General features: G+C 45.8%; 1 protein-coding gene across 3 annotated transcripts; it reads left to right on the forward strand.

Annotated features, from left to right (window-relative positions):
• Positions 1-429: 429 nt before the first annotated feature.
• LOC119507336 (protein chibby homolog 2-like) lies at positions 430-12,499 on the forward strand. 3 transcript variants are annotated; one of them, XM_037800504.1, is made up of 3 exons: positions 430-503; positions 780-864; positions 11,279-12,499. In XM_037800504.1, exons 1-3 carry the CDS (start codon positions 430-432, stop codon positions 12,497-12,499), a joined length of 1,380 nt encoding a protein of 459 aa, XP_037656432.1. The 3 variants fall into 3 exon arrangements, with proteins under 3 accessions (XP_037656432.1, XP_037656433.1, XP_037656434.1); XM_037800505.1 differs by lacking the exon at positions 780-864 and having other exon boundaries at positions 430-504; XM_037800506.1 differs by lacking the exons at positions 430-503; positions 780-864 and adding an exon at positions 1,546-1,599.
• Positions 12,500-24,841: the final 12,342 nt, after the last annotated feature.

Raw genomic sequence — 24,841 nt, forward strand, 5'->3', positions numbered from 1 at the left:
CCTTTTAGTTTCCACCTAAAAGGTGGTTCTGACTATGTGAACAATCAGAAGGGTGGTTCTAACAGCCCCTAGAGAGGGGCGATGGATTGACAGTTCTCGAAGCCCAGACACCAGTGTTGTACCCTTGATTCGGTATCTACATCTCCTCCCATGACCCAGGCAGAGTTCAGTTGAGGTTTCTCCCTTCTCTTGTGACCCATCTCCAGAGAGAAGCTGCCACCTCTGGAGAGAGGAAGAGGGTCTCAGCTCAGCCTAGCTGGGATGACCAAACAGAGGGCGGGTGCCCGGGCTATTGTGTGTCACGCTGACCCTGACCCGCCGTGTAGACACAGCCAGGAGTGAGCCCTTCCTGCTGCTCGGATGCCTTGTTCCCACCCGTGATGCTCACAGAGAAACCATGAGCGCTGAAAAACACTGTATTGTTTTGTGATGTCACCTCTGGAATGTTCTGAGTGTTTTGGTGAACACCTTCTGCATAGGACTTATACCTGGCACCTCACGCTGGTATGGCTTTTTTTCTTGAGATAGAAATAATGTTAGATAAAGAAGTCGGTATGGTTATCTGTGCTTCAAAGGATTTCAGAAAGCTTTTACGTCAGCTGTACTATTTGTCTTAAGTATTGAATATCATCTACATGTTCTTTCGGACTCAGATTTCCATAATGTAGATAACTGACAGGAGGGCAATAAATGAGCAGAAAGTCTTATGTTTTTCAGGCTAGCGACCGCAGTCCAGAGGATGGGCTGGGAAGCAGAAATTGTCTTACTTTCTCTTTTCCACACCTGTCAAGGCCAAATTTCATAAGAAAAAGAGATACCAGGTCTGAGATTCTAGAAATTCCAGTCAGTGTGGTTCTACCTCAGGCAGAGATTGTCAACAACAGATGCAACCTGTTGGTTTTAGCAAGAATAGCCCTCTTCTTTCAAAACTCTAGCACGACGCTGAGGAAAAGCTGGGGAGTCAGGGCCTCGGATTCTGCTTCCGGGGCCAGCTGCCAACCAGCTGTGTGCCTGGGAGAGGACACTTGGCCACTCTGGACCTTGGGTTCCTTCACATGAGGGGGCTTGGTCAGGGGTCCATTAAGACCTTCCAGTCCTAACGTTTCCAGTTTATGTGATACTTTGAAATGACCCAAACTTCTGCAAACAGGATCTGTTGGTACTTGGTGTTGTGCCACCGCTCTAGATCTCTCAGGGGAGAATCAGAGACAGGTCTTGGAATCAAATGCCAACGAATGCATCCATGGCAAGAAAATCTAGTACACACACCAAAGGGTACCAGGTCATTTGGAGGTGCTAAGAGAATTAAGTTCTGTTACATACTAAAGATAGAGGGCAAAAAGGAGGTGGACGTGTTTTCCAGAGGGATTCAGAAGAGATGTCCATCAGCCGGTCACGTCCGGAGAGCCCTGAGCTCCCCAGGTCTCCTGCTTAGCAGCTGTTTCTCCAGTGGAATCCTCCTGACTGGATTGTTTCCCACATGCTGCTATGTCACAAAGGATAGCCTTGCTTCTTCAGAGTTATCTGAGATCCTGCTTGAAGACCATGTCGGGGCAGCCAGAGGGGCTGAAATGCAGGGTGGAGGAATCAAACGTAGAGGTAACCGCCTGAAAACTCTGGCCAGGAAGGCGTGAGAGGAGGAGCCATTGCCAGGGATTATTTTTTGTCCTCACGCTACCTCTTCCGTTAGAATTTTCAGGAGAACAACAGGTTTAAAGAGAAAACCCTTCAGTGTTCTTTCTATAGGTGGAGGTAATTGTAACAATTTATGCAAGCGTCTAAGTATAGGGCTAGAAAACATTCCGGATATTTCTTTTTACATTGCCCTTATCATTTTGTAATGAACAGCCTCTTTTAACCCCATTGCAGCTCATGAAGCTCAGTTGGAATGTAACTTTCTCCTGGTCATTAGCCAGGATGACTTGCCAACGGGGTTCCTACAACTTGTGGGAACCTTGCTTTAGGGCTGATTCTTTCTACTTGAAATTCGTATGCAGTTCCTTCAGCTGCCTTGAGAGGAGAGACTTCTGCCTTTGGTTCTTTCACTCCAAGTAAATTAATCTGCATTGCTAAGAGAGGGGCAGAGGGGCAAGGAGGCCTGGGAGTTGGATTTGGAAGAGGTGTCGTGGTCATGTGATGGAGAGACTGGGGAAAGGGCTGGAGCTTGTTCTGGAGCTGCTCACCTCCTTGGCTGCAGGACTGGCCAAGAGGGTACAAGCCACACACCGGGGTGCTCTGGACAGGGGCTCTGGGGCAGGGGTGCGGGCTACTGTAACTTCAGATCAGTGGAGCCTGCCTTACCCCTGGGGCTGAGAGAGGGACTGGTGAGCTTGCTCTACCTCCCCAAAGTACTTTGAGTGTCTGTTATAGAGGCTGAGCTGGTGCCAGTTTGTGGGGAAAGGACCCATGTGGAAAACTAGGTTGACTGAGCCCTGATCTGATCATGTGATCACAGGGCCAGGCAGGTGGGAGGTAGATATTTTATCAACGTGGGAACCGAGGTATTTTATCCCATGTTTGAACCTGGGATCAGGTCCCATCTCAGCTCTGAGATTCCACCCTTGCTTTTAGGATACAGCTCCTCCTGACTTTCGCTCATATATCTGCCAATGCCTCTGGGCTCCCCTGTACTGCAGGAGGGATTGCATGATTGCATTCCTTTTTGGAGGAAATTGCAGCAGCAGCTCTGCCCCTTCAGAAAGTGCCTCTGGCCTCCGGGCTCCCAATCCTGCTGAGCATCCAGGCTGCTCAGTTGCATTGCAAATGCCGCGATTCACGATTTGTTATCACCCTGAGGTCTTTTCAGGTCTTACCGATCTCCAGATTTTCTTCCACACATGAAATATTTGTGTTCCCCTCCAGCATAGCAACTTGCATGCCATTGTCTTTTTTTGCTACCCATGCTGGCTGACCTCTTGATTTCTTTTAGAAATTTTAGAATGATTCAGTTCTCACGGGCATGCTCAGCATCTCCCCAGTGAGCCATGTCTGTGAATTTCATTAAGGCTTTGTTTACTCCTAGATCATTAATGGTCTAGGCCAGATCAGAATTAGCTCCGACAGCAGCCTCCAATGCCCCGCATCCCTCAGTGTCCCTTTGTTTGTGCTTGTTCTTCAGACCCTGTGGAAACCCACCGAGAGGGACCCAAATTTCTGCCAAATTAACTGTTGCGAAGAAGATTTCAGGAAGTTCTGTGTCAAATGGCTAGATTTGTGACATCTTTATCCTCTCCGCTGTTCGTGTTGCAAATCTATCAAAATCAGTAACATTTATCTTGGGAATTTTCCCTTTACCTGTTCACATTTATTAAGACAAATGCTGGTTTTATTGTGGTGCTGGGGAGCTGGGTTTATCTAAAAACAGGGTAATGAGACTCAGCCTTGTCATGCTGTCTGAGAAGCAGCGGCATGTTTGGTTTTTGTTTCCAGCATCCGGGAAACTCTCTGCTTCCCATGCCTTAAAAGACCCTCGGATGGCTGAATGTTCTCTGGTCTTAGCTCTCAGTAATGTTGGCAAACAGGGGCATCTTCTCCAGGCTGCGGTAGCCATGCTTTTCCAAGAATGGAGAGAAAACTCAGGTACCTGTCTGCTAAGGCTGGCCAGTGGCTATTCAGTGCCAGCCACAAACTCTGTAGATGGTCCACTGCCAACCACGCAGACTTCACCCTGGTGACATCGCCAGAGAGTCCTGCTCCTCAGAAAACCTTCAGCACCAGGAAGCGACGGACGTTTCTCTTATCACCTCCCTCTTCCCTTCGCTTCCTCTCTTTCCAATGGCCAATGTCCCCTTGCTCTCCACTTGCCACGAGGCCAGTGGTCTCACCCAGGCCTGCCTGCGGTTACTGGTGTTTCGAGCATTTTCCTTCCAGAACTATTCACATATTTCAAAGGAGATGCCAGGGGCAGGCAATGCCTATGGTGAAGGCAGGCATCCCATCCAGGGTGCAGCTCCAGGCGGTGTAGGAGGGAGACATTTGTGCAGGAAAGTGTTATGCAACTCACAGTTGGCCGCACTCCACTCTTGGGTCTATCTGCGTATCCCATCCGTCCACAAAGAAGCCACCCTTTTTCCTGCCCATCTACTGGTGAGGCCATTTCACAGAGACCGTGAAAGAGCCAATCCTTTCCTACATGGGAAGCTTCGACCATGCTGCCATGGGCTCTGCTTCCCAGGTTGTTTGACCATTCAGCAAGCCAGGAAAATCCTTCTGGAATATTCTGGAAGTTTTTTTATTGGTACAGGCTTTCTGTGGGAGCTTGAGGACCTCAAGGGCAGATTAGTTCAGCCTATGAAACCAACCCAGGGGTACCACTGGTAAAGGAGACCTGCTGATGAGGAACTGGCTTTAAATATAGGCTAAGGAAGTCTGGGACCTTGTGTTGGCATGTGTTTCCTTAAGGTCAGATTCTCACGTTTTGGAAAGCCCTTTCGGAAAGAAATCTATTTAGCAATGTATGTAGTGCTTTAGGCCAGGAATGTTGAAAGCTTAACAATAAAACTGAACCTTCTTTTTTTCTTTTTTCTTTTTTCTTTTCTTTTTTTTTTTTTGGTGTTTATGGCAGCTTGCCTAGAACTTTCTTGTCCTCTCATAGTAACCCCAAGAAGTAGGGGGAAGGCAGGGACAGGGCATAAGAGAACCACTGCAACATGATATCAGCAAATGCAAAATAAAAATCTGGGCCTTGTGAAGTGCTGGAATGAACATTTGGAATAAGATCTCCTGGTTTTAAACCCTGGCTCTGCCCTCTTGCCAGATATGTCAACTTGAGTTGAGCCATGCGTAGTTCATGCTAGGTTCTCTGTGGTATGGTAATCATCCACTAATATGTAGGACAATCAGCACACCATCTGGCACATAATAGTCACTCAGTAAACGTGATTTCCTTTTTCCTTTTGTAAACAATCTTCCTCTAAGAAAATGCTAAGCGACAACTTTTCTGAATGCAGAGTAACAATTCTTCCATTTCTGTAGTTCTTGATAGATAAAGAAAATATCACATGTTCTCATTTTATTTTTGAACTTTACAACAGAGTCTCTGCAAGAAGTAGAGTGGATGTTGGTAAGGGATGCTGTGTATGCTTGTACAGGTTGTAGCATTGCAACAAAAGTTGTGAATGGCACCCCCTGGAGGTGGGCAACATACAACCCACATAACCATCTAGGGTGGCTCTGAATCCTGTTAGCCTCCGCATTGCTAGATATGGACATCAAGGCACAGAAATGAAGTATTTTGTAAAAGTCATCCACTTGTGCAGTGCAGAGCCCAGACTCTCTTCAGGCTTTATGATGCCAGGTCCCCAGCTCCCCACGTTATTCTACCTGCTTGTTGTACTTTGACGTGCTTCATTGACATCAAGAAATAATTGGTGCTGTTCGATGATTTTTCAAATTGATTGTAAGTTTCATGAGGGCAGGGTCAGAGACCCCAAGACACAGTGGATACCAAATAATGTTAGTCGATTCATTGTCACAAATGTGTGTGTGTCTGTGGGCAACTGGAGAAAGCACAGAGTGGGAGCACAAGTAGAGTGAGGAGTTTTCAGAAGTCTAAGAAAGGACTTCCCTTTGAAGACTAAGTCTAGCTAAGTCTAATCAGACTCAGGGAAATGCGACAGATAAACAAAAAAAAAAGAATCTGTCTTGGCTCAAGAGTGCCCCAGAGTTCTATCCTAATTCTTCTCATATTGGAAAATGCCTATACTGTTTAATGTTTTTCCTTAAATTTTCTCACTTTCAAAAATGGAAAAGGTGCTGCTTACTTTAGCCTCATCTTGGTAATATGTAGGATCATGGGTTTGATGAGATAGGTATGCTTTTCTAATAACCATTAAAATAAAGACAGGATTTAAAATAATTTTTAAAAATTTAAGTATTCTAAGAAACTAGACCATGTGGCCACCTTCTTGGTCTTGTCTGGGGAAAGAGGAAAGACGAGGACTCAGTGATGGGAGGAGGATTTGGTTTCCTGGTGAACGAGCAAAGGGAACCCATTATTCCATCAGGGTTTCCTGGATTAGGTGTTGTGGGCATGAAAGCGACAGGCCTAGGGTCAGTTGGGAAGAGTGGGTACAACGTAGGTGTGTTTTAGGTTTATAAGTAACAATATTTATAACATTAATAGGGTGGGGGCAAAATACCAACTGGGTTGGTAAAGAGGGCACTGGCTCAGCAAGGCTGGTGCCTTATGGTGCCAATTAACCAACATGGGTCCAAGGGACCCGAGAAACTTAGACCGAGAGGAAACTTAGAGATAAGGCCTCCAAGCTTTCGTCACAGAGACGTGGACGCCAAGGTCAGGAGGTGAGATGACATGACCAGGGTCACCCTGATGGGGTGTAAAAGGACTGAGGCCCACATACCAGATCGTCCACAGCGATCGCCCTGTGCTGAAGTCTTCTGAAGTGCATCTCTGCTGAGGAGCTCTTGAAGAGCATCTCCCCAGGTGCCCAGCTGAGGATGTGGATATAGAATAAAGGCAGCTGGACGGGATGATTTAAAGGTCACTATGGATGCTCTGAACAGGTATAAGGCATTAGTGATTCCTCTAGGAACTCTAATTAGAACACGACTGGATCAAGATGAATATTTCCCACATTGAAAGAAAACAATCATGAAAAAGAGACCATCGGGGAAATATAAACAACAGCTGGATATTTGCTGATATTAAGGGATGATTGTTAAATTTTAAAGGGGTCATAATGGTATCACGGTTATATTGAAAAGAATATTGAAAAGATCCAAACTGAAGTATTTATGGATAAATCAACACAGTGTCTATGGCTTGCTTTTAAATAACCCAGCGATGGGGGTGGTGGTGGTTGTGGAATTGGGTGGGGGTACAGATGAAACAAGTTTGACCTTGATGTGACAATTGCTGAAGCTGGGTGATGGCTACATGGAAATTTATTAGCCTATTCTATTTCCAGTTGAATATGTTTGCAATTTTCCATTAAAAAAAAGTTAAAGGAGAAAATATCTTGATCTACAAGGTGCTGCTTGCTTTTGAGAAAGTCCAGAATGATTTCCCATGACTGTTTCTCTCTCTCTCTCTCCCTCTCTCTCTCTCTCTCTCTCTCTCTCCCTCTCCCTCTCCCTCTCTCTCTCTCTCTCTCTCTCTCTCCCTCTCTCTCTCTCTCTCTCTTTCTCACACACCACACACACACACACACATACACACACACACACACGTTCAGGGAGCCAGACCTGGGTTTGCATCTTAGTGACTAAACTAGTGCTGGTGATTTAACTTCTCTGAGTTTTAGTTTCTCCAGCTGTCAAGTGGGAATTATAATAACACCTTGCAAGTCAGTGTCGTGAGGACTAAATGAACTTAGTAGGTAAAATTCTCAGCTCAGGTCCTAGAATGAAACTGGGGCTTCCTTCCTCCCTTGTCATCTTTGGATTGGGGCACACTCTAGTTGACTAAAACTGCATTTCCCCATGGTAATATCTTCTAGGGCAAGATCCTGTTGATGCAGGGCCCTGCAATGGGTCAAGTGGGAGGATGGACCTCTCAAGATTCACTCCACATTCACTTTGGCTAATCCTCCTTGGAAATCTTGCCTTGGGTCTCCACAGTGAGGTACAGACTGATCCCAGATGCAGCCCAAGAACCAACGTGCCTCTCCAGTTGAGAAATGTGGAAACCATGGAGGCTAAATTTATTTAAAGTAAATAAGGGAGTGATTGCAGAAACCCCTCCCACTCTTGCTATCTGGAAGGTTAAGGAAGATTGAGTGTATTCTTACAAAGCTGACAACATGCACTTACTGCAAAGTTAATGGCATATACACCATACAAATTATCTCTCTGTATATGCAACTTGTTTTCCGTCTTTTCTATCTGCAAAATTGTAAAAATAACCTAAGAAATGAGGAATTGATTGAGGTACTCTGATGAAATGCTTTGAGTGTATTTAGAAGTAGCTATCACAATCTTATTTTTATTGCTGCAATTAATTCATTGCTGCAATTGTCACCTCTGCCCCAGGGAACATTCCATCCATTCACCCCTTTTTTGAATACATCTCATAATTCTTCCATTAGTGAAACCTATATTTCTTGGCACTTGGAAGTTTTAAAAACACGTTTGCATTTGTTCTCATTCAATCCTTACAACAGAGTCATGAACTAAGCAGCGAGCATATTATTATTTCCATTTACAGGCACATTTCATTGACTTGTGATGTTGGAGGCTGCCTTTGAGATTATGGGCTCTAATGTCCTCTTTGTTTTACTGGTGAAAAAGTTGGGTCTCAGAGAGGATGACAGCTCTGTCCATAGGAGACAACCAGGATGGGAATCCAGGGCTTGACCCCTTAGGCTTTCTTTTTTTTCTTAACCAGGTGGCAGACTTTTTATGGTTTTATTTCACACAAATAAAACTTGCACACGAGCTCTCTATTCGTTTTCTTCGCTGCACAGCAGGCATTAGGGTTGGTGACTCTGATGGCCAGCTGGGCTGCTCTCTCCACGATGGCTTTGTAGTTCTTGGAAGAAACGTGAGCAATCTCAGCACAGTAGGATTTGTTGCACATCAGCAGCACTTCCAGCTCCTTGACATTGTGGACCAGGAAACTTCGGAAGCCACTGGGCGGCATATGCTTCATTTTCTTGTTGCTCCCATAACCAATGTTGGGCATCAAGATCTGGCCCTTGAATCTTCTCTGCACCCTGTTGTCAATGGCTGTGGGTTTCCTCCAGTTAACTCTTTTTGACAATCTTGGACTTTATGAGGTGTCCGGGGCAGCCACGATGCCAGAAGGTGATGGGACCACATAAAGCCCGAAGAGACGCAGATGGCCAACAACTGAGACTCACCGAGTAGGCTCCCCCTTAGCCTTTTAACCCTGGTTTGCCCCTAAACCAGGTAAACTGCATGTTCACCTGGCTTAGAGCAGTCCCAACCACCTGCAGCAGAATCACCTGAGGTAGCTGGTTAGAAACGCAGATTCCCCATCTAACCCCAGACTGAATCAGAATTGCCAGTGGGAGGCTCAGGTCTGCCTTTAAGACTTGCTCAGGTTCTTCTGTACAGGTAGGGGTGCGGCCACAGCATGGCGGATTGCCGTGTGCGAATGGGCTGCCCTCTGCAATGGTGCCAGGAAGCTCATCGTCAGCAGCTTAAATTCCTCTATGAAGTCCTCAGTTCCCTCTGCCACCTTCCTTGCCATGCGCTGCATGCTCACTGCTCAGTGACTGGTTTATGATGGTCCTTTCAAAAATTATCAGGAGGACTCTGCTTCGGGCCCAGCACTGCGCTGGGGGCAGGCTGTTGGCTGGCAGGGCAGGCTCGGGGCGGCTAGGAGTGGAGGCGAGGGGAAGGCTGGCCTGACAATGGCACCACCACTGGGGTTTCTACAGCGGTGATGCAGGCTGCTCCTCTCGTGTCAGGGTGGGCACACAGCTGGGACTGGGGGGCTTAAGGAACAGTTTTGTTCCTCCTCCAGGATGAAGGAAGTGTGCCAGAATCTGTGCTTGTGCTTTCATGCATTACCTCTTTTTCTTTTTTACTTTATTTTTATTAATTTACTTATTTTATAATATTTTTATTGTGGAATATAACATATATACACAAAAGTGATAACTTTCCAAGTGCAATTTAAGAAGCAGTTAGCAAATTTCAAAGAATGTTCTGGGTTACATTTCCACATTTCTAGTTATTTTTTATTTGAAATATACATGTATGCAAAAAGGCGATAACTTTCAAAGTATGATTTAACAAGCAGTTATATAGGAAATTTCCAAAGTTTTATGAGTTATAGTACCATAGTTTCATTTATTTCCTTATTGTGAGATATATATACAAAAGATGATAACTTTCAAATTATAATTTAACAAGTAGCTATAGAGGAAATGTCAAAGAATGTTATGGGTTACAGTTCCACCATTTCAGTTCTTTCCTTCTGGCTATTCTAATACCCTAGCTACTAAGAAAAAGAAAATTATATAGAGATTCAGTATTCATAATCCTTTGTTAAATCCCATCTTGTCTGTCGCTATCCCTTCCTTTAGTTTAATCACTTTCTGTATCTTCAGGGATGTCTAGGCAGTGACCACCCTAAGCTGTCCATGTTGAAAAGGGGTGTCAACATCATGGGAAAAGGGGACACATCTGGTTAATGTTCTTGAAGAGGCTGTTGCCTCTGGGTTTTGGGACTTTACTGGCATAGGAGCTCTCTGGAGGTTTCATACTGTGGCCATTTGGGACATCTAGCTGAAGCTTGCATAGAAGTAACCTCCAGGACAGCCTCTCAGCTCTATTTGAAATCTCTTAGCCACTGAAACCTTATTTTGTTCCCTTTCTTTTCCCCCTTTTGGTCAAAAAGGTATTCTCAACCCTTGATGCCAGGACATTACCTCTTTTAATCCTAAAAAGATCTCTGTCAGGGAGGAAGGGGCAATGATCTCATTTTGCAAATGCAGAAACTGAAGCTCCAAGTGATCAAAGAACTCACCCAAGTTCTTGCAACTGGCAAGTGGTGGTGTCAGCACTCAAAATATTTGATTGACTCCAAAGCCAATGCTTTTAACCTCTGTGATACACAGTCAGTCCTCACTCTTGGTGGATTCCATATTTGCAAATTCACCTACACGTTAAAATTTGTCACCCCAAGTCAACACATTCACAGTCATTCACAGACGTGTGCAGAGCAGCAATATACTTGAGTCTCCTGAAGCGCATGTTTCCAGCTGAGGTCAAACAAGGGGATGGGTGCTCTGTCTTCTTATTTCAGCCCTCATGCTGTAAGCCATGGTCATTTTGGGGTATACCTAGAGTGCTTGTTGCATTTTTTTGCACCTGTGTGTAGTGCTAAAGTGCTGTCTAGTGTTAAACTGCCAGAAGGCTGTGACGTGCCTTATGGAAAAAATACATGTGTTAGGTAAACTTCATCCAGGCCTGAGTTACTGGGCTGCTGGCCAAGTTCAACATTAATGAATCAACAATACATATTAAATAAGGTGTTTTTAAATAGAAAACCACATAAATCCAAGTTGTGTAGCAATCGGTTGAGGAAAATGTGGTGACCAGAGGCTCGTAGAACCAACCCTGGGAGGGGTGGTTTGGTTGCAGTGTTGACTATGATTTTATAGGACATAAGTACTGTGAATTATGAGGTTGGCTGTACTTCTTTGGGAGAACCTCAAGAGGCCAAGCGCAAAAGTGCCCACTGTGGGCAGGCTGGACTATCAGACTGGGTGACTTGGGGGGCATGCTGGCTTCTGAGCAGCCTGGCTTTGTCATTAACCCTGTGTTTCCTCATTCTCTCCTGCAGAGGGGCACCGCCGAGCCTTCCCTGAGGCTGTACAACTTGTACACCACCCCGAGGTGTGCGAGGCAGGCCGTCCTGCCGAGGCTCAGCCCCAGGGTCGCCAGCCAGCACTCCTACCCACTGAACCGCTTCTCCTCCGTGCCCCTCGACCCCATGGAGCACCCCACCTCCCAGGTGGACCTTGAACTGGATTACAATCCCCCCCGGGTCCAGCTCAGCGACGAGATGTTTGTCTTCCAGGACGGCCGGTGGGTGAACGAGAACTGCCGCATGCCGTCCCCCTACTTCTCGCCCTCCTCCTCATTCCACCACAAGCTGCACCACAAGCGCCTGGCCAAGGGGTATCTCCTGCAGGAGGAGAACAAGTCCCTGCGGGAGGAGAACAAGGCACTGCGAGAGGAGAACAAGACCCTCCACAAGGAGAACAAGATCCTGCAAGCCTTCTGGGAGGAGCACATGGCCACACTGGGCCGGGAGGACAGCAGGACCTCCCAGCCGGTGCTGCAGAAGGACAACACGGTGCTCGAGGCTGCCAAGAAGGACAACGCAGCCCTGCAGGTGCCTAACAGCAAGGACAGCAGCACCCTCCAGCTCCTCCGAGAGGAGAACCGGGCCCTGCAGCAGCTCCTGGAGCACAGGAAGGCCTACTGGGTCCTGACAGAGGACAAGGCCACCCCTACCGAGGAAAACAAGCAGGCCCCCTCTCCCCACGAGGAGCCCCACAACCTGGGGCTGCTGCCCGACAGGAGCCCAGGCCTCTCCTCCCCCTTCGAAGAGCCCAAGGGGCCCTCCAGCCCACAGGGGGACTCCAGAACCCTGCATGCCCTCCGAGAGATGGTCAACAACCTGTCGGGGTCTTCGGGACAGGAGGAGAGCAAGGCTGGCCCGGGCCCACAGGATGGCGGCCAGTTCCTGCAGCTGCTGAGAGAGATGAACCAGGCGCTGCAGGCCCTGCGTGAGGACAACCAGGCGCTGCAGGCCCTGCACGAGGAGAACCGACTCCTGCAGGAGGAGAACCGGGCCCTGCACGTGCTGCGGGAGGAACACCGCCTCTTCCAGGAGGAGAACAAGGCCCTGTGGGAGAACAACAAGCTGAAGCTGCAGCAGAAGCTGGTCATCGACACAGTGACCGAGGTCACCGCCCGCATGGAGATGCTCATCGAGGAGCTTTACGCCTTCATGCCGGCCAAGAACAAGGAACCCCAAAAGCCCGGCAGGGTCTGAAGCATCGAGGAAGCATGGAGGCACCGGGCCTGGGGCGTGCAATACTCAGGGAAAGAAAATCTCCCCACCTTCCTTTTGTCCTCCACACCTCCCCCCACCGGTTAGTGCCTGTCAAAGAGCAGAATTATTGGCTTTCCCAATCTCAGGGAAATAATAAAGGCATGCGGAGGCTGGGGCCAGCTAGTGTCTGTGAACTTTGGCTTCTCTTTCTTCTCCTTCTTTGAGAAATCCCCCCCACCCCGATCTTTTCCTTACTGCTGCCTTTGTTGTCTGCTTTTCCCTTCCCTTTCCCCCTTCTTCCTTTTTTTTTTCCTCTTTTCATTCCCCTCATTCTCTTCCTCTCTATCTTCCTTTCTCATTGGCTTCCATTACTGAGGTTATGGGGTGGGAGAGAGGTCACTCTAGGCTGGGGTTTTTTTGAACTGCACCACCATTGACATTTTGGACCTGTTCTGGTTTGCAAAAGCTGCCAGAATATGATATACCAGAATGGGTTTGCTTTTGCAATGGGGATTTACTAGCTTACAAATTTACAATTCTAAGGCTATGAAAATGTCTAAATTAAGGCATCAACTGGATGATACCTTCTCTGAAGACAGGCTGCTGGCATCTAAGACACCTCTGTTACATGGGAAGGCACATGGTCGGTGGCTGTTGGTCCTTCTCTCCCGGGTTTTGTGGCTTCCAGATTGTAGCTTCAGTGGCTTCCTCTCTCAGCTTCTCTGGGGCTTCTTCTGTGAGTTTCTCTTGGTTTCATATCTTTTAAAGGAATCCAGTAAAAGGATTAAGACCCACCTTGGGGCAACTCCTCAACTGAAATAACCTAATCAAAAGGTCCCACCTACAACAGGTCTGCACCCACAGGAATGGATTAAAAGAACATGGCCCTTTCTGGGTACGTAAGTCTCCAAACCACCACAGGACCAGAAGACTTTGGGGGGGGGGGGGCTTTCCCATGCCTGGTGGGATGTTTAGCAGTACCCTTGGTCACTAGATGCCAGGTTCCCTGAGAAGCAAAATCTGCCCCCTCCCTTCACTGAGAACCCCTGAAATGCTCAGAGGAAATGAAGGTTTCCATGGCTAAATAAGTGGGGGAAATGTTGCCTCATCCCTTCTGCAGATTCATAATCATGCGCCAAATTTAAGGGTTCAAGGAATCCAAACATGAAGAAATCTGATCTGTGGTCAACCCAGAATTACCCAACTGTGTTTGACCTTGAAATCTGTTTTTACCTTTTTCCTATAGACCACTCAGTTTGGGAAGGATTGCTGGGGCCCTCCCTGACCCCAGACTCCTCATCTACCTACACCATGGGCTCCCTGTGCTTACTCAGGGTTCACACTTACCCAGCTGGATAGAAGGGGTGGGATGGGGGGCTACCAGGCTGGCTAGAGGGAGGTGTGGATAGTCCTGGGCTTCAGTTTCCACTTCAAAGTTAGACACACTTTAGAATCAAAAAGTCAAAAGTCTCATTTAGGTGATTACACAGAGTTGGCCAGCGGCTCCCAAACTTTGCTGTCCATGGAATCACCTGAGGGTCTTTGAAAACTACTGATGCTCAGACCCCATCCCCAGACATTCTGATTTAATCAGTGTTGGGTGCAGGACTTTTAAAAGCTCCCCAGATGATTCCAATGGGCAGAAAGTTGGGAACCGCTGTTTTTGGGTGAGACAAGCCTTTTGATTTTCAGCAAAAGTTTCCGTCCACTAGCAATGAGTATAAATAGGGAGTCATGGGTGAGAGGAAGGAGGGGTTTATTCATTTTGCTCTTGGGATGGACATGAGTTTAAGACTGGGATAGTCTCACTCCTAATCCTTGTTTCACGTTGGCTGAATTTCTGAGACTTGAGCAAGCCACAGGAGGTGAGTCAAAAGGTGAGCCAAAAGGCTGTACCTCACACTTTCCATGTGACATGGTCCCTTTTGATCCTGATAACCCCAAGGTAGTAATCTTATTTCTTCTCCAGCTGTGGACACCAGAATTGCAACAGGAAACTGCTGCTGGTTGGCTGGCTAGTAAAAGTCAAACCAGGATTTCAGAAAAGACCAGAAAACACATCACATACAAACTCCTTCTACTAGACCACATGGCCAAGTAAACGTGGTCTTCAAAGTCTAGATTCAAAATATGGTTTTGGTGCCTGGTTTGCAGATGTAAGACTGTCAAGTCTTATCCAAAATAGCACCAGAAATTTCAAATGTAGGAGAGCAATATGAATAGGAGGGTTTCATCTCAAAGCCCCCCTCACATCTGAGTGCCAGAGTGGAAGGTGATCGATGTGCATGCAAAGACTGGGGGATTTATTCCCTGTTGCCACCGGAATCTGACAAATGGGAAGTGGTTGCTAAAGGCCCTCTGGCCCTTTGCAGTTTTTTTTCTCCTGAATTTGGTAAATGCATCCCTGGGGGAATCATGAAATTCCATACTCCTTGTTTAAACCAATGTCATTACCCTGGATGTAGAGTTTTTAAAATTTGTTTTTGTTTTTTTTTATTTCTGTTATTCTAGACAACCAGTTGACAGAAGACAAACTGCCCCCACATTTTGGGTTACCTATATTTAACTTGGATTAATCTATATAAAAGCAATCAGAGGCTCTCTCAGCAAGCAAAGGGAGCCCAGAAGATTTAATACTATTTAGCAATGTCAACTTCCTCTGTCAGGCAGGATCTAAATGGGTGAAAAAATCAGCAAGATGAGCCACACAATGTCATTTTTACAAAGTGGGGAGGTTTACTTGAAAACCATGTTTTCTTGTGGAGTGCAACATGTGGTAGATTAGCTACCATTCCAGGGAGAACTGGCCTCTTACAGAACAATGAAATTTCATTGTTCAGAGAGGTTCCTTTAAGCATCTTTGCTCCTTCTTCACTCTTTCTGTGTTTTTCCTCCTGCTTCAGCCTTACTTAAAGCCTTCTCTGAAGGCCAAGTCCCTTTCTTCTTTGCAGGCTAGGACTTGTCTCCGAGACTCTAAGGTTTTGCCTTCTGAGAGCTTAGCTTTCTACTTTCCTATCCCCTCCCATTTGGTCTTGGCCTTGGCTGGCTGTCTTGGTTGCTGGACTGAATTACAACCCTACCTAGTGAATCGGCCGAATCCTAACTATAGATAGGCTTATATAGTGCCCATTCATTGAGGGTCAGGTCAAACAGAGGAACATTCACAACTGAATACAGCCAGCTAGTTATTGGAAACTAGAACTCTCCCGGATTGGTTCTGGGACGGGACTCCAAAAGGAAAATCAGTCTTTGAAAGGACAGTCATCCTGAGTTTAGCAAAGAGTGCCAGCAGTAGGACCGCAAGCAAAACATCTCTGGGGGAAAATCCTGTAGGTTTCTGTATGCATTGGATTCCATTCTTGAACTCTTCCCTTTTAAAAGGAATTAAACAGAGGGATCTCAGGTTATATGTAGAAAACACTTGCTGGAGTCCAGTGTCATGCCAGGCAACAGAGGAGCGTACACTGGTACAAAGAAAGGGCTGTTCTTGAGTTTGATGGAGGCAATTGGGAATCCCCTTAGTCTTTCTCAATCATCAGTTGATTGTCCTCAGAGCTGAGTCTCTGATTTATTTTATCAGATGGGAAGTGGCTTCATCTTCCAGGCTGTGTGATACGATTCTGGACATACCAAGAGCAGCTGCTGGGAATCCCCTTTCTTTCCATTCATAATTTTGAGTCTCTGAGATGAGCATCCCTACTGTTTGCAGCAGACAGAAGCTCTGTGCGTCTGCACTCACATGTGAGTCTTCTCCCATCTGAGCTCTTACCAGTTTCTGTGAGTATATAGTACTTTCCAGATTCCTTATCCTCTTTGTTTGCTCAAACAGTGGGCTTTTTTTCCAAGAACAAAGTCAGGATCAGGTGACAGATTATTTTTAATTTTCTCAAGACAAGTGGCCATTTAATTGACAGTTTCTCTGTTGAGCCTGCCTTTTTATTCTTTGCTGATGGAGTGATCCAGGGCTCTCCTTTGGAAATCCTCACTCTGTGGAAATACTAAGTCAGGCACTGGCCAGGGACACTGCAGGAGGGAATCGAGTTTTGGGGGTTGTCAGGTATTTCCTGTGGACTTATGGTTGACTCGTCCTCAACTTTTCCCTCTTCATCATTCATTCAATTAACAAGCCCTGTTGATGTTATCCCTTAAAAAGCTCTTGAACTCTGTTAGATCCCAGAAAGAAAGGAACTAACATGTGGAAGGAGTTTCTAACCCAGAGGCCCTGCAGGTTCTCTCACAGAAAACAGGCACCCCATAAACTAAAGAATGAAGGCTGTTTAAGGCTGTCCCCGCCACAGTGGTGCCCCAACCCCAAAAGGCGGGTAAAATTAAGGTCAGATATGTCCAAAAAGACAAACAACTGAAAAGGCCTGCTCTCCCTAGATAGATAACGCAGCTGCTTTTCTGAGAAGAATAATGGGCTAGAATCCTAACAACCTATCAGCCTAGAAGTTGACAGACACCCACCCAGTTGAGGCCCAGAACACACTCAGCAGGACCCTTCTCCCCCAACACCCTTCCCTCCCCACGTGGGTTTTTCCTTTAAAAAATGCTGCTCTCAGATAGAGGGCTGGAGCCATTTTTTCCTTTCTTTCTTTTCTGATGGCTCCCACCTGCTTTCTTCTGCTTTCTTCCTCTAATAAACCTTAAATTCTCTACTTAAACCATGACTCGCTGTGTTTGTGTGGATTCTTGAATGGCTCTGAACCTAACACTCTCCCTCTTCTCTCTACTCCCATGGCCGTTCCTGGCCACCCTTGTCTTCCGAGTGACAGCTCCAACTCTCAATTGATTTCCATGTCACTGGTGTTACCTCTGGCCCATTCTCCATGTTGGAACCAGAGTGATTTTCCTCATGTGTGAATGCAATCATGTTATCTCCTGACTTAAAATCATCCATGCCCTTCCATAGCCTTTCAGATAAAATAGAACTTTACCGGGGGCCCCTGGCTGACGTACAGGTGATATTTTATGTTCTTCTGACCTTCTTAATTCAGTTACCACATCACTACTTCTCAACGTCCCCACTGGGTTCCTTCAGAATTCAACATAATTTGATCAGCTGTCACCCTTGTCCCTGGGAGGGTAAATCCAGAGAGGACAGCAGATGCAGCCTTCTGAGATATGCAGATAATGTCTGTGGAGCAGTGAGGAGGGATGGGAACACTTGTCTTGCCAGGTGATTGTACAGAATCCACACTGGTACATGACTGGGCTGTTGGGTGTCAAAGCCCAGTAACCTCCCACCCTTTTCCTCGTGTTCAGAGAAGATCATTTACTCTGGACAGGCTTGCACCAGCAGTGGGGACTTTGGTGTCAGACCTCTGGGGATATGGCTCAGCTCCACCACTTACCTTGTGACCTTAGGCAAGTCACTTAACCTTTCTGGTCATGCTTTCCTCATCTATAAAATTGGGAAAACAAAGGTACCGACTTGTATCAGTGACTGTTGCTGCATCACACTGCCATTCCAGAACTAAGCGGCTTGAAACAACAACCATGTATTTAGCTCACAATTCTGCAAATTAGGCTGGGCTCGATGGGCAGTTCTGGTCTTGGACTTATGGTCATCTGGGAGGTTGTGGGGTGGCTCTGCTTCTGGCAGCTGGCTGACGTCACTTAGGGCCCACGTTGGTTCTCATCCATGTGGTCTCTCATCCTCCAGCAGGCCACCTCTGGTTTGCCCTCAGAGTGGAAGCCGTGGTCCAAGAGAGAGAAAGCAATGAGGTGTAAGGCCTCCTGAAGCCCAGGCTTGGAGCTGGTCCATCCTTACTTCTACTGACCACATTCTATCGGTGCAGGCAAGTCACAAGGCAAGCCCACAAGCAAGGATGGAAAATACGTTCTCCCTCTTAAGGGCAGGAGTGCAGAGGACATGGATACTGGGACGCCATTCCTTGGGGCCATCAGTGCACGTCTTCTGTCACACTACCTTGCAGGTTGTTGTGAGAATTAGATGAGATAATACATGGCAGATGCATACAACTGAACTTTGCACATTATAAGCACTCAATAAACATTAATCATTATTGTCATCATAATGTTTTTTTGTACATATCTTTGAGAATATGCATAGAAATTACAGCAATTCACAGAAAACTGTCTCAAGGATTCTTAAGAATTTTTCGGTTTGTTTAGGATAATTTTTTTGTGGTCCCAGAAGAGCTACCCAAAGTCAACATCTGGGCTTCTCTTTATGTTCTTAAAGATTGATTGTGATTAAATAAATTAATGTATGCAAATGATTAGCTCAGTATCTGGGATGTAACAAACCCTAAATAATGGTAGCTGTGATGATTATATTATTAAAGCAGGTTCAGTGATTTGAAAAAGAATCTGTCTTTTGCACAGCCCCAATTCATTTCTAAAATTAATGCAGATTGGCTTAGCTTGATGCTAAAACCTGAATTCTAGCTGCTTATGTTAACCTATGAAGCAGAAGTAGAACAAAACCTTATTATGGACATTTCTTTGCAAACACATAAGTGGAGGATAGTAAAATAAACCCCACAGTCCCATAATGTAGCCTCCACAGATCAGCCTATGGCCAATCTTGCTTCATTTATTCCCTCCAACTTCCTTTTTTCCAGAGTTTTTTTTTTTTTTTTCAAAGCAAATCGCAGCTGTCACCTATTAATACTTTAGTATGGATAACTACCTGATAAAGAAATTTTGTTAATTTTTAAAAATTAACTGCCATAATATTATCACACCTATTCAAATTAACCATAATTCCTTAATATCATCTAATACCCAATCCTTCCTTCCTCTTTCACTCTCTCTTTCTCTTTTGCTCTCCCCTCCTTCCTTCTCTCCCTCCCTCCCTCCCTTCCTTCCTTTAAGTTGCATCTCTTGAGGGATACTGGTTCTTGCATTCAGACAGGACTTTGGGAAATGAAAGAGGGTATCAAAGCCTTCAGAGATTTCTTTGCTTGTCAGAGGTAGGACGTGTTAAAAAAATAACATGAAGAAACGATTCTCTAGTTGATTAATGGGGAAAGATCTTAATCTTCTGGCCAAAACAGATTTATTCATTCATTAAATATGTAAGCCACACACCAAAGTGCTGCCCTAGACTCTGTTTTCTCCCCTATTTCCTACATGTAATAAATCACCAAGTTTGGCCAGTTTTACCTCCTCAATGTTTTTCAAGCTTGTTCCTTTTTCTTTATCTGTATGACCACTGATCTAGTCCAGGCCTTCATCAGCTCTTGCCCAAACTCTTGTGATAAATTCTTAAGTAAATCTATTTTCCACACTGCAGCCAGAGTGAGTAATTTAACATACAGCTCTGTGTACAACCCTCCTTTAAAGCCTTTAATTGTTCCCTGTTCCTTTCATCGGTCCTTCCCAATAGGTGTGCAGAAATGCTAATCCCTTTAGCTTGTAGGACAGCCAGGCTGGGAGCAATCTCTTTTCTTTAACCCTGAATTCCATGGAGATATCATTTTCTACATGTGCAATGACAGTAAAAAGTATGGAATAAAATCTGAGCTGCTCAGACCACTCTCTTCTCCCCTCTCTTTGTTGCTCTGAAACTGTATGTACCCCAGGAAACACATGTTCTTAAATCTAATCCATTCCTATGGCTGTCAACCCATTGCAATTAGGACCTTTTGATGAGGTTATTTTAGTTAAGGTGTGGCCCACCACGATCAGGATGGGTTTTCATCCTATTACTGGTCCTTGATAAATGAAATGATGAGAGAGAGAGAGAGAGAGAGAGAGAGAGAGAGAGAGAGAGAGAGAGAGAGATATCCAGAAGAGAAGGAAGAGACCAGCAGATGCCGCCATGTTTCTTGCCATGTGGCAGAGGAACTAAGGATTACTGGCAACTGGTCTTCGGGAAGAATGCATTGCCTTGATGATGCCTTGATTTGGACATTTTCCTGGCTTCAAAATTTGTAAGTTAATAAATTCCCATCGTTCAAGCTGACCCATTTCTTGTTATTTGCTGGAGCAGCCTGGAAAACTAAAACAATCTGCTACTGCTTCCTGCCTTGTACAGGGAGTCTGGAACTGCCTTCAGCTCTTTTGTGATGGATCTTTCTTTGCCCGTGCAGTCCTCTGTACCCAGAATATTTTTCAAACCCTTTTGTATCTTGTAACTCTTACACATCCTTCATGTCTCAATTCAGGAATCATTTCTTTCAGGAAGCCTTCCTGGAAACTCAAGGTTAGCCAAGAATCCCTTTTTTGTGCTCCCCCTGCCCCCACCCCATGAGCCATGGGGTATTCTTGTATCTGATTGCTCACCATCTTATCAAGAAGCAATTTATTTCTGCATCTGCCCCTCCTTCCAGCCTGAGAGTTCCTTGAGGACACAGTTAACCATCTAAAAGCCTCTTGCCCAGCACAGGGCCTGGCTCACAGCAGGTGCCCTGGGAATAAGGAACTCAAGGGAAAAGAGTGGGGGACAGAAGAATGTTCACCTGTCTGCTGGCACTTTTGTTGAAGGTCCAGCGTGGTCATGCCCTTTGCTAACGGGGTCTGATTTAAATTGCCCATTGGCACTGGATTACTGGGAGTGAAATCCAAACATCACGAACAGATAGAGTGGAACCCTCTTCTCCAACTCTCAGCAGCCTTTCTTGTTTTTAACAGCAGCAGCAGAGAAAGCAAATGTCATCCCAAGCAGAGAGATGGAGAAGTGAGAATCGTGTATTAGAAGGGACAACCTCTGAGCCTTGAGACATGCTGTGATTTCTATCCACTTCTGCAGCCCTGAGGATTCAGTGCTGTTTTAGTTGTTAAAGTTTGTAGACTAGTGGTTGGTAAAGAATGACCATTTCCAAGAGTATGTATGTGTAAAGAGAGAAAGTCAAGACTGGAGAAGGGCACTGCTAGTTGTAAATGTCAAGTTTTGTCACAAAAATCTCACAAGTTGATCTTGAAGAGGTTACATACATGCACATGCACACACATAATTGGGTTTGGGGGATGTGCTCCTGTTATATATCTGATTATGCCAGGACGGGGCTGTCTGTTGGGCCTCGACAGCTGCAGAAGCTTTTGGGCCGGGCTCTGACGTCAGATGTCTTCAGAGATATTTCCAGAGGATACCATCTTCAGTAGACTCTGGACTTCATTGATCATCCACGGTGAAAAATGTCAGGGAGGAGGGCGAGGTGCTTCCAGATATTTGAGTAAAAAAGAGCGCAGAGCAGTTAAGCAGTGACTTTGGATGAAGAAACTCTCTTGGTGGGGGGAGGAGAGAATTAGCTTCTACTCAATGTGTGGAATACACTACAGGAGGGTAGAATCGGAGTGTGTCTGCACACCACCTGCTAGACACAATAGTTCCTGACAGGGTTAGCAAGGGAAGATGTGATTATCACAGCCCAACTCATTAGGCTGATTTCAAGGGCTCCTGGGGTTTGCTAATGCTGAAATTAGCCAGCCAATCTCCAACATGAACTAATTTCAGTATCCAAGAACTGGCACAATACAAGATAGTGAAAAAATGTTTTCGATAGAGCAAGTGTAATGGGGCACTATAACAAGAAATATTATTAGGGATTCCAGGGGGAAAATGACCCTAAACCCTTTCTAACCCAAAATCTTACCCCATGCTTCCCAATCTCTGCTTTCTCTGTGGAGATTGCCCAAAGACCTTTGCTCTTTATCGACAGTCCCTCAAAATTGGGTGCCATTTTAATGAAGGTGTGCATAGCTATACTGTCATCATTTATCAATAAGAGCTGGAGTGCAGTTGAAATATATACATATATATACATATATAAATGAAACACGGTATCTTAAGGAAGAGGAACTGACTGAAACATATGTTGTGTGAAAAGCAGGATAATGAGGCATATTGGGATTGCATTTATTGAGTCATTCAGTAATTTGCTAAATATTTACTGAACCCCAAACTACATTCCAGGCTCTGTTACAGGAGCTGGGGGTTCACTGTGGAATAAGGCAGACATGGAGCTTACAATCTAGCAGGAAGACAGACAACAAACAAGTAATTACATACGCTTGGTGTGCTAGTTTGAAGCTGTTATGTACCCCAGAAAAGGTCATATTCTTTTAATCCATTCCTGTGGGTGGGAACTTCTGATTAGGTTATTTCAACTGAAATAACCTACAGGGTGGGCCTGAATCCTCTGATTGGAGTCCTTTATAGGACACACGGAAAGCCCAGAGAGCTCTCAGAGAAGCCTCCATAGAGGCTAAGAGATGAAATTAAAAGGAGTTCGGAGAAAAGCTATAGAGAAGCTGAGAGACAGGGACACACCCACAGAAGCTGACAGAGGGAGCCACTGAGGCTACAAGCTGGAAGCAATGAAACCTGGCAGCAAAGGACCCGCAGACGCCAGCCACGTGCCTTCCCTTGTGACGGAGATGTCCCAGATGCCGACAGCCTGTCTTCAGAGCCAGGTATCATCTGATTGATGCCTTAATTTGGACATTTTTCATGGCCTCAGAGCTGTAAACTTGTAAACTAGTAAATCCCCATTGTAAAAGCCAACCCATTTCTGGTATGTTGCATTCCGGAAGCTTTAGCAAACCAGAATATATGGTGTTCTCAGTGCTGAATGCTAGGGAGAAAGTAACAGGAAATGTGCTGCTGGGCTGGAGGGAGGGTGTGTGGGATGATTTTAGACGGATCGTCAGGGGAGGGCTCCATGAGGCATTTGAGATTTGAAAGAAGAGACGGCGCTGTCAAGTGAAGAACAGGGTAAGAGTTTTCCAGGCAGGGCAATGGAATGTTCAAAGGCCCAGGGGCAGGGGCAGCTTGGCGGGATGCTGATGTGGCTGGGGCTGAGTTGCTGAGGCAGAGGGTGAGAGGAGATTCAAGAGAGAAGCAGGGGCTGGATCATGGAGGCCTGAAAGGCTGTGGTGGAAAGGCCAGAGGATTTTACAGCTTTTAATAGGGATATTCCTTCTTTTTAGAGATATAAACAAATAAGATTAAATGGCATGCTCCCGGTTATTTCCACACACATTACAGAGACAGACAAGTTATGGTAGAAATTCCTCCAATACTACTTCCCTTTTGAATCTGTCTCCCATCAGATTCTACTACTAACACAGAGGATCCGAACAAATAGAAACCGGAGATGACCCTTGCTGATGGTGATGACTCATTCCACCAATGGAGCTTGTGCAAAACCCAAGTAAAACTGAATTCATGGGGATGGTGAAGCCGTATCTGGAGGATGAGTCTCGTGCCTGAGTTCTGGAAGGGGTAGGGCTTCCCATCCCCTCCTTTGACAGATGAGCTGTGACCGAGGAGGTTGGCAGGCCCCTCTATAGGCAACACTGAGGCCCTCAGAATAGTCTGCCCTGGTGGGTTGGGGGTGCCTGATGGAGAAGATGAAGCTGTGGGACAGAGATGGGGCTGGTAGTGATATAGAGACGCCCCACCCCACCCCAGATGCCCAGCCACACACTGTCCTGAAGGAGCCACGAAGACAGGACCTCTAGCCTTCAGAAGTGAGACCTTGGGATCTGCTGAAATCTTGATGGTAATTCAATTGTCCCACTGGCAGGGGATGTTTTCCAAACCCCAGGTGGGTCTAGGTACCCCTAAGAATGTTGAATGCATTGTGTGTATACAGACAAAGAAGTGGACAATTGCATAATAGCCTGGTGTCTTAGCTTCCTGGGGCTACCATAACATGGTACTGCACCCTGGGTGGCTTGAGGCACAAGCATTTATCGTCTCACAGTTCTGGAGGCTGGAAGTCTGAAATCAATGCATCAGCAGGGCCATGCTCCCTCTGAGGTCTGTAGGGCTCCGGCAGTGGCTTGCCGACAATCCAGATGTTCCTCAATCTTAGCCTTTGTTACACAGCAGCCTCTCTCTGTCACTGACTACTACTAGGTTCAAATTTCCTCTTCTTATAAGGATACCGGTCATGTTGGATTAGGGCCTCACCCTCATCCAGTTTGGCCTCATCTTAACTAATAACATCTTCAAAGATCCTATTTCCAAATAAATCCACATACACAGGACCAGGAGTTAGTTCATATCCCTGGGTACAGGGTAGGGGGAAGCACAATTCAATCCATAACACCAGGTAAATTTAACCTGCTCAAAGATCAAAGGAAGATTTTTCAGATGAGAGAAATGTTTTACTCCTAGAGGGTTTTGTTTTTTGTTTTTCTTTTTCCTTTGTGTATTATTTGAATAATGGCCTGGGTGATACCTGTCACTTCTCCTGGGTGTACCCTGCAGACCGATTTCACTTAAAATGTTCTGAGTGACAAGTCTTCTCATCATCTTCCCATAGAAATCATTCTGTAGGCTAATTTTAGTTCTCGCAGTCACACATTTGTGTAAGTATCTCTTTTCTTGTTTTAACTCCATTATTTCTTTATTCCGTGATT

The sequence above is a fragment of the Choloepus didactylus genome, chromosome 12 (assembly GCF_015220235.1).
Source record: "Choloepus didactylus isolate mChoDid1 chromosome 12, mChoDid1.pri, whole genome shotgun sequence".
Lineage (NCBI taxonomy): Eukaryota > Metazoa > Chordata > Mammalia > Pilosa > Megalonychidae > Choloepus > Choloepus didactylus.

Coding starts and splice junctions, on each gene's coding strand:
- LOC119507336 (XM_037800504.1), top strand. CDS start 430: ATGTCACCTCTGGAATGTTCTGAGTGTTTTGGTGAACACCTTCTGCAT. Junction 504..779: donor TATACCTGGCACCTCACGCT/GGTATGGCTTTT, acceptor TTTCTCTTTTCC/ACACCTGTCAAGGCCAAATT. Junction 865..11,278: donor TCAGTGTGGTTCTACCTCAG/GCAGAGATTGTC, acceptor TCTCTCCTGCAG/AGGGGCACCGCCGAGCCTTC.